Source organism: Phalaenopsis equestris, unplaced genomic scaffold, assembly GCF_001263595.1.
Source record: "Phalaenopsis equestris unplaced genomic scaffold, ASM126359v1 Scaffold000600, whole genome shotgun sequence".
In the NCBI taxonomy this organism is placed as follows: Eukaryota; Viridiplantae; Streptophyta; class Magnoliopsida; order Asparagales; family Orchidaceae; genus Phalaenopsis; species Phalaenopsis equestris.
The window spans coordinates 1,016,355-1,026,544 of NW_018165040.1; the positions used below are offsets into that span (position 1 = coordinate 1,016,355).

Consider the following 10,190-nt stretch of genomic DNA (forward strand, 5'->3'; position numbering starts at 1 on the left):
TAGGATAGTTTGGGAAGTCACTGAGGTTTCTCCTTAGGATCTGCGACATCCCCTACCTTTTCTTTCTTTTGGACTCCTGAAATAACTGTTGATGTTTGAGCCACTCTCATTTGCCCTTCTACGTCCTACCTTGAAAACCTGAACCTTGAATTCTTGAAGACTAGAACCATTGATCATTATCGAGAGTTTTCTCAAGTGACTCCCGTCATTTGGGATGTAATTAACTATAGGGGCTTGCCTCTATAGGGAACTTGGAACCCAGGTAAAATAAACCCTATTTAATCTTTGTATTAAATAGGGGAATTTGTCGGTCATATATAAAAGGTTCGCAGACCAAACGGATGTCACAAATCTCATAGTTTGCAGGATTGGGTCTATCGCTGAGGTCTACACTTATCTCTCGGGAAGGTGTAGTATTTGCGGTATCAGGCACGATTTTGCAAACTATCAGACTAATGAGATCAATTTGGTCTCATTTTTCAAAAATTAAAACATACTACTTTTAAAACTCAAACTATATATTTATTATATTAAATTAAATTTCCAAAATTATTTTCATATTTCATATTTTCAAATAAATCTAAATCAATCTAATCTATCAATCGAAAAAAAAGTTGACCGACAGTGGCAATGGAGAATAAGGATTCAAGTAGCCTACCCCACGTAGTAGGATTAAGGCTTTGTTGTTGTTGTTTCCCAAATCACATTGCTTGATGAAGTTGAAGTATCCCCGTTCCAAGTTACTCCCTGCAACATATAGTGTCCAGCAACTCTCTTTACTTCAATAAAACCAAAGAAAATTTGTAGATTTTATTAACTTTGATATCTCTTGAGAACTAGCATCACGCATCATTGAAACCACTCAGAAAAATAATATTCATGACAAGATTTGTGGCCACTTGATTTCTATAAAGATCTTAGTCGCATCATCCTGCATCCTCAATTTCACAATGCCAAGATCAACACTCTTAGTTGCAACATTATTTCTTAGCCACTAATACAAGACTAAAAATTGAATGCAATTCCTTATGAAAAAATATACATCATGAATAACCTAAATCTAAAATTCATTGATCCCTACTTCTCTCTTCAACAATCACCAAAACATCATCACTTAGATCGATACCTAACCAATCTACAACAACACTAGTATCTATTAACCTATCGTCCTTGTTAAGTTCCCTTAGCATGTTGCTGCTTCCTCTTCAAATGTTAACAATCCTACTTATTACCCACTTTCTTCTTAACAAAAATGCATTTCATGTCCTTATATCACAAGGCAAATTTTTATATTCGTTAAAGAATAATTGCTTCCCAAAAGGTCCCCTCACAGCCATTAATCCATGATCCATTAGTTTACTTCCATTCTCCTACACAATCAAGTTTACCAACCACGTCTTTAAAAATAGCTAATATTTTAACACAATCTAAGCTAATTGAATATTTTTCATATAATATGGTGCCCTGCGAAAAGCTCAAAGAGGGAGCTAAAAAAACAAGTTTAACAATAATCAAAATTCATCATCAACCCCTACATTGATGTTCCTCAAATATCGAATAAGGGAAATAAATTTGGCATGCACAAGTAAATTCTTTGTTTTAGCTAAAAAGGCATACCTTCTTGCATGCACCAGTAAAATCTTTGTTCTTAATAAAATTTATTAGAGAGATTTTTCATCATGTACAAAAACTCATAAGTTACCCTGCAACCCACTGAAGTGATTTCCTCCAAGACCTCTATCAAAATCACAGTCGCCAAACATAATTGGATGATTGAGAGACATTTTTCATCCAGCTCTACTTTACCATATTAATTCATAGAATCATGCATATTCTAATGTCATATGAGCGCCCATAAAAATTCTTATTTAGTTAATAACCCTCACATCTCGGTTCTTCAAACCCCAAAATACTTTCTCACATCAAATTTCTCAATCTCATGCTTAACAATCATTGTATTTAATAGTAGGTTTTGATACCAATTGTTAATAAAAACACCTAAATTAATGTGGAAATGCCTACGAAAGCATTCATCATGAATGTGCAAAAAATTAATAAAAAGATAAAGCACCACAGGAGGAGACTAAATTTTACGTTGTTTATCTAATAAACTTACAACCATGACAGATGAGAAAATATTTAATCCAAAGAGCCACACATGTAGACAGATAAAATACACATTAAAAAAATAACTTTTTCATAAACAAAAGTACACCCAAACTAGCCACCTAACCACAAAAGGGAAGCCTTAAATCTCTTTAGTCACATATATGAGGGAAACATTAAATATAAAGAATAAATACATAAGGTTTAACTAATAATAAAAACTTGGCTATTTAAAAATTTCTCAAAAAGATAAATTCCCACATGTTTATAGAATCATTATAAAATTTATGGCATACTTGAGCTTCCACCGTGACAAGATAGTAGTCCTTCATGGTCACAATCTTTTTTTTTTTTTTGGTTCTTTCCTCGCCTTTTCTATTTTCTCTTTTCTCGAAAATCATTTATTCCCTCTTTGTTTTTCTCCTAAAACCCAAAGCTTTAAGAATAATTCCATGCATACTAAAGTGACATATGGCAAACACTTTTAATCTCTTATGTATGAGATTTTAAGGAGATTAAGTTGAAATCCAAATTTAGGTGTAAATTTTGACTTGATGTTATCCTACAAACAAATTTTGTAATAAATTATGAAGTTAATTTTATCCAAAGCAAATAAACATTAAATTATTCTTAATCCCTAAAATCACATATTTTAGATTTGAGCAAACGCTATCAAATTATTGAGTAAAATATCCTACTGATTGATACTCCGATAATGGGGCTGTCAGAAAAGCTAAAAACCAAAGCCTTAAGAGTAATTCAATGCACAATAAATTAACATATGGCAAACACTTTTACTTTCTCATTTATGAGATTTTAAGGAGATTAATTAGAAATCATAATTAGGTGTAAATTCTGACTTGATGCTATCCTATAAAACAAATTTTGTAATAGATTTTAAAGTTAATTTTATCCAAAGTAAATAAGCATTAAATTATTTTTAATCCCTAAAAACACATTTTAGTTTTGAGCAAACATTAACAAATTGTTAGGTAAAATATCATATTGATTGATACTCCAGAAATAGGGTTGTTAAAAAAACTCGTCGTTCACGAGCAGCTCGTGTTCGGGTAGTTAAATATCTTGTGTTATATTCATTCGTTAAACAAGTGAGTCGAACACGAATAAATTTTTAAGCTCGATTTATAAATGAGACAAACCTGAATAAAGATTTGCTCATTCGTGTTCGACTTATTTTGACTCGAAATAATTAAATAATAATATTTTTATATTTAAATTTTAAATTTAATATTATCCATATAGTAATATAATATATTGTGCAATAGAAAAAATTCAATTTAAAAATATACAATTTTTTTTAATTGATAATTTAATTTAAATAGTCTGAATTTAATTTTGGGCATTAGATCCTCATCTAATGATCTAAAGATTAAAACTTAATACATATATAAGGCTAAAAAATTCTAAATTCATCACCCTTCTTATTTCCTTCGGTTGTCTCCCCTATTTTGTAATTATGTCGTGTTTGTGTCTTATTTCCTTCAACTAGCTCCTCCGCTCCTCATCGTGCGAGTTAAGAGGCTTAGGGTTGTCTTCTTCGTTCTTCCCATTCCGTCCAAAGAAGCCCGAAACTATGGTCACCATTTGTTTTTTTATATAGTTTAAAATGACATTGATAAGAAAGCTTATTTTCTTTCTTTTCCATAAAGAATTTCACTAATCATTTGCTCATTCACTGTTGAGTTCTTCTTAAGTTAGTATTTAGTAACAATGTTAATATTTTTTTATTTCGAAATTCATATTTGATATAATTTTGAACTTTATATATTATTTTAATTTTCCTAAATATTTTTTATTGATAGTTGTTGTGGGTGCATTTGTTTTTTTTTTTTTGTTGCTTGTCATGGAAGATTTTTTAGGTGTTGGCCTTGTCACTTCGCATTGGGGTTTTTATTTCTGTGCAATTGGATTTTTTTTATGTTCTTTATTTGCATTTATTTAGGCAAACAATTGTTTGGTCTCTCCCTCTACTTTACCCTTAATATAATTAGTACGCAACCGAGTAAAGTGGGATAAGTTTTTAAAATTTATTTCTTTGCCTTTGCTTGTCCATTTTTTTCCCCATCTATTCAAGTGTTAGAGATAGAAAGATTATTGTTCCACATGTTGTGTGATAGTAAAATTAAACGAAACAAATTTGAGAAGTTTCATATGTTTTTTGTTTACTATTAGATGATTGATTTTTTCTCTTCTTATTCATTATTATTTTGATCTTATATGACAAATATCATGGATTTGATCTTCACTTCCACTGTAAGTTCCAACTGTTTTTAAAAAGCATCAAAAAAGAATTTTTTGCTATTATATTATATCAAAAATAATATTATTATAACTTTTAAAAATTGAAATATAACTAAGAGGTTAAGAGATGTGGTGAGCTTAATAATTTTATTACAGTTCAATTGAGTTGGATAACTTCATGTTGATCTAATTGAGTTAATTGATCTTCTTCTTTGTGCTAGTCTTGCAAATTTAATTTATGAAACTTATAATTTCATACATGCTTGATTGGTGGTGGTAGATATTACATCATATATTTGATATATGATAAATGAATTATTTATTTTTGTTCACAATGTATCACATATATTTTTCATTATTCATAGATTGATTGTACGCTTATATTTATTCATGCATAATTATTATCTTATGACATGAAATTTTAAACACATGTTGCATCATGTGCAGCTTAGAAATCTTACATACATCATACATGTCATCTTTCAAGCAATCATAGTCTACAGCAACCGGTGAGGTGCTAAGGTTAGAAATATTGATAAAAACTACAATCAAACGCCTCAAACTGCATCTCAATAAATCATTGAGAGTAATAGCGCTTGCCCTAAATTACAATTTAGAATGGTACGAAGAGAAAGTCTACTGTATGGGATTATTTTGTAGAAACAAAAAAATTTCCTAATGAAGTTGAGACTCCTTCCCTACAACTGTCTGTTGTAGCATTAAGTTTCTTAAGTCAAAAACAGACACAATATCACAAATGTTTTGACATTTTAGGCAGTGTGATAAAATCAAATCAAGTCGATCACAATTTTTTTTATTGGATAAAGGATAAAAGAGACAATTTCTCACCCATTGATATTAATAATGATATTGACATTTCTATTTTATATGATCCTAAAAAACATAACCAACCATAAGTTAGAGAAAAAATTGCAAGGATGATTATTGTTTATGAATACCTTTTTAAGATGTTTAAGCACGCTTGGTTCAACACACTATTAAAATTTATGAACCCTAACTATGAAAGTATAACTAAAAACACTATAAAAACGAATGCATGTGAATTTATGACAACGAGAAGGAGAAGCTAAAAACTTACCTAAATCGTGTTCAAATGGTTTCACTAACATCAAATTGTGGACTTATTATCAAACAATAGAGTTTATGTGCTTAAATATCTATTTCATTGATGAATCTTGGAACCTTTAAAAAAAGATTATCAATTCATTGAGTTTTAGTCTCCTTATATTGATACATTTATTTGTGATATTATATGTGATTACTTGCTAAAGTGAAATCTCTGAAATAAAACTTCTATAATTACTCTCGACAAAGCTAGTAATAATGATTAGACAACAACTTATTTAGAAAAAATAAATTTTATGGCCTTTTTTTTATGTAAGATGTTATGCACATATATTAAATAGAATGATATATGATGATTTGAAAGAAGTTCGTGATCTAATTTAAAATATCAGAGTGTTAGTTAAATTTCTAAAGAAATTTCCTGCAAGCTTACAAAAATTTGTTGAGGTTTCAAAACAACTAGGAGCATATACATCATGTTTTCTATGTATTGATGTGCCCACATGTTGGAATTCAACTTATATGATGCTTGAGTCTGCTTTCATCTATAGTACTATTTTAATGCACTATGCAACTAGAGATATAAATTACAAGTTACCTTTAGACTCTGAATGTTTGAGGTATGATAAAATCAGAAATCTCTTGTTAATTTTTAATAATACTACCAAGATAATTTTGGCACCTCATATCCCACATAAAATATTTTTTTTTGTCAGCTATTATTTACATAAAAAAACTTACTTTGGAAGAATCTATATCTAAAGATGAGCGAATGAAAAATATGACTTCAGTCATTAGAACAAAATTTGATAAATGTTAGGGTCAGTGTAACTATTTGATGTCTTTAGTTATAACTAATGATCCCCGTTTAAAGTTAAAATTCATTTTGTTTATATTCTCTAAGATCTATGAAACACATGAGCTTGACTCTAACATTACAATTGTTGAGAAGGTTCTTTGGGAAATATATGCAATATATGCCGCTAAGAGTTTTAAACAGCGGAAGAGAAGATCAATATTCATGATACAATTGACATATAAGATCAAAACAATAACAAGCAAGAAAAGAAAATATCAATCATCTACATAGTAAATAGAAAACAAATAAAACTTCTCAAATATGTTTTATTTGATTTCTCTATCTCACAACGAAAAATGAGGAACAATATTATTTTATATCCCTAACACTCAGATAGAGATAAAAAAGGATAAGAAGAGGCAAAAAAACACATCTGAAAGACCTATCTCACCTTACTCGATTGCAAATTGATTATGTTAAGGGTCAAACACGAAAGATATAGACCAAAGAGATGTTTGCCCAAGCAGATGCAAAGAAGAACATGAAGAAAATGCAATTGCACGGAGAAAAAAAAACCCAATGCTAAGTGAGAAGTTCAACACTTAAAAAATCTTTCATAACAAGTAGCAAAAAAAGGGAAAAAATCTGATGCACCCACAATAGCTGTCAATAAAAATATTCAAGAATACTAAAATATCACAAGAGCTGTCAATAAATATCAAAATTATATATATAAACTATGAATTTTGAAATCAAAAGCATTAGCATTGTCACCCAGTACCAACTTAAATAGAACTCAAGAGTGAATGAGCAAGAGTGAATGAGCAATTGACTACTGAAATCATTCATATAAGACAAAGAGAAGATTTTTTTTTTATCTATCTCAATTCAAACTATAAAAAAAAAAAATAGTAACCTTAGTTTCAGATAATTCCGACTTTCTCTCTTTGTACAGGACGAAAAGAAACAAAAAAGGCAACCCTAAGCCGCTTAGGTCACACGATGAGGAGCGTAGGAGACGGTCAAAAGAAATAAGACACAAATGCGGAATGATTATGAAATAGGGGAGGCGACCAGAGGAAATAAGAAGGGTTAAGAACTTAGTTTTTTACGCCTAGTATAAGTATTATGTTTTAAGCTTTAGATCAATAGATGAGGATCCAATGGCTAAAATTAAATTCATATTATCTAAATTAAAGTACTCAATTAAAAAATATTCGGTATATTTTTTTTAATTATTATTATTGCACAACTTATATTATTAAATGGATAATATTTAACCTAAATTTTAAATATAAAATATTATAAAAATATTATTATTTAATTAATTTGAGCCAAAATAAGTCGAATACGAACAAACAAACCATTGTTCGTGTTTGGCTCGTTTATAAATTGAGCTCAAAATTTTTTTTTGGGTTCAGCTGGCTTGGTAAACAAACGAATCAAACACAAGCTACTTAACAAGCCGAACATGAGATGTTCATGAAAGACAGGTTATTTTGACAGCCCTACACCCACAAACACTCAATTGTTTGGGCCCGATAAAGCCCAGCCTCAAACCATAGATTATTCTTACATTACAAGGTCAACAACATCAACAAGAAATTGAACTAATGATATGATATATAAAATTATTTAATAATTTAGATGCGAAAGCATTATTTAAATGCAATAAGAGAATGTCTCTTACCACGTGTGCAAAAACAAAACTAGAAAATAAATAAAGAACATAAGAATTACCTGATATCTTAAAATCTAATGTCCACAATTGCCAGTTTCCACCTTCAAGCCTTCCAACTTATCATCTTCCTCCCCATGAGCAATATCATAGGTCGCATGAACACCAACTAGCACGTAATAGGCCAGCATTACCACAGTGCAGATTCCAAACCTAATGAATGCCTGGTATCCAAGAGATCCCATGAGAAAAATGTTTGTCACTATAGAGGCCGACGGCAGCCAAGGCACCAGTGGAACACCCCACACTTTAGGCATCCGCTGCTGAGGAATCAGCACAATCAACCCAAGCGTGCCCAAACACCAGAGTGGCACCGCAATTGCATACCCAATCCACCCTCTCGCTCCCGAGTTCCAGTACGCTGAAATCCCAATAGAGGAACCGACGATCAAGAGAAGCAAGGCAATGAGCTTCAAAAGATAGGATTTTGGAGTGACTTCCCTCACATAGTATCTTCTGACAAGCAACGCCACGGCCATAAGCATGAAGATGAACAGGGTACTAATGGAAGACACACTGGCGAGAACGTCGAGACTGGAGAAGAAGGCAATGATGGCGCTTGACAGCGTTACCAGAAGAGTGGCGTGGATTGGCGTACCTGTTTTCGGGTGGACGAGAGCGAAGAAGGGGGGTATCATGTGAGCCCTAGCAATCTGCGTCGAGTACCGAGCCTGGCCGAGAGTCCAGTGGTCATACCCTTGAGCGCGCCAAGCGCTACTAAGTACTTTGCCCATTTCATCCCGGTGGCGGCGAACGCGACGGAGTAAGCTGCGTTGGTGTCGAGCTCGGAGTATTTCTGCATCATCACCAAGGCAAGTGCCATCACGCAGTAAACAACAGTGATTGCCGACATTGATCCGATTAAGCCGATTGGAATGTCCCTCGATGGGTTCTTCGTTTCTTCTGCCATTGTTGCCATCATGTCGAAACCAGTATATGCCCAATAGACGACGGCAGCAGCACGGAAAACCCCACCTGCACCAAATGGGAAGAATGGGGATAGATTTGAGGGCTTGGCGTTAACAAATCCGGCGGCAATTACGAAAGCGATGACGAAAAGGGTGAGGATCGAGGCAATCCAATTGAGAATGGAGGTTCTGTGGGTGCCTAGGGCCGCAAAAGTTGAGCAGGAAATGAGGACGACGACCGCGATTGGGTCGAGAAGATTGAAACCCTCAGCGAGGGATGGAACGTGAATGCGGAGGGCGTCGGCGTCTCGGCCAATTAGGGTTGCGAAATAGGAAGTCCAGGAACGCGCAAGCCCTGCGGCGCCGACGAGTGCTTCGAGGAGAATGTTAGCCGCCGCGAGGTAAGCTGCAGTGTCGCCAAGCTCGACGCGGAGATATGAGAACGATCCGCCGGCGGAGGGAATCTCGACGGCGAACTCGGCGTAGCATAGGACGGATAGGAGTGCAGAAAGGCCGGCGGTGGCGTATGAGAGGACGATGGCGGGTCCGGCGTTGAGACGTGCTTCCTCGCCGGTGAGAACGAAGATACCAGTTCCCACGACGGATCCAAATCCAAGCCAGCCGAGATCCCACCATGTGAGGCAGCGGCGCATGGAGTTCTCGCTGCGGCGCCGGAGGAGGTCGGTCTCATCGGAATCAGAGGAGCGGTGGAGGAGGCGGTTGCGGAGACGGGGGAATGTGAGGGAGAGTGCGGAGCGGTAGGAGGACCAGCTGCTGAAGGAGGGTTCGGGGAAGAAATCGGATTTGGCGAATCTCCAGTAGCTTCGGGGGTTATGAGATTCGCCGGCGGCGGTGGTGGTTCGTGCCAGAGAATCGCCCGGCATCGTAGAAGATTCTGGGGGTTTGAGATTAGTTGGGGAAGAAGAAATAGGGCCCAGAAATGGTTCTGTTAAGGCAGATTCCATTCTGGCGGGGAATTCTAGTGGAACGGGAAAGGAGCGAATTTGACGGCGAAGGGAAATGCTGCTGTTTTCATATTCGGTGTATCTGGACGGAAAATGGTGACTAGAATCTGGTCGAGAGCCGGGAAATGGACTTTACAGGACTTTTTCCCCCCAAAAAAAAAATTTATAAGACCTTTTTAGCCTTCACATTATTGTGCTAAGTAGTCCATACAACTTCCAAATCACGTGTGACTATAATTTTAATATTATTTTCGTACATACATGTCACTCAATTTTTTTGTACACACAGACAGATATAAATATATAAATATATATATATATATAAT

At 34.3% G+C, this 10,190-nt stretch overlaps 1 protein-coding gene across 1 annotated transcript in view; it reads right to left on the reverse strand.

Annotated features, from left to right (window-relative positions):
• The window catches only part of LOC110029755 (cationic amino acid transporter 5-like), a 20,887-nt gene extending 10,906 nt beyond the window's left edge, over positions 1 to 9,981 (reverse strand). Inside the window, 2 exon segments of the mRNA XM_020732185.1 lie at positions 7,994 to 8,676; positions 8,679 to 9,981. Of these exon segments, the coding sequence (XP_020587844.1) occupies positions 8,009 to 8,676; positions 8,679 to 9,864 (1,854 nt within the window). The 5' untranslated portion in view covers positions 9,865 to 9,981 and the 3' untranslated portion in view covers positions 7,994 to 8,008.
• Positions 9,982 to 10,190: the final 209 nt, after the last annotated feature.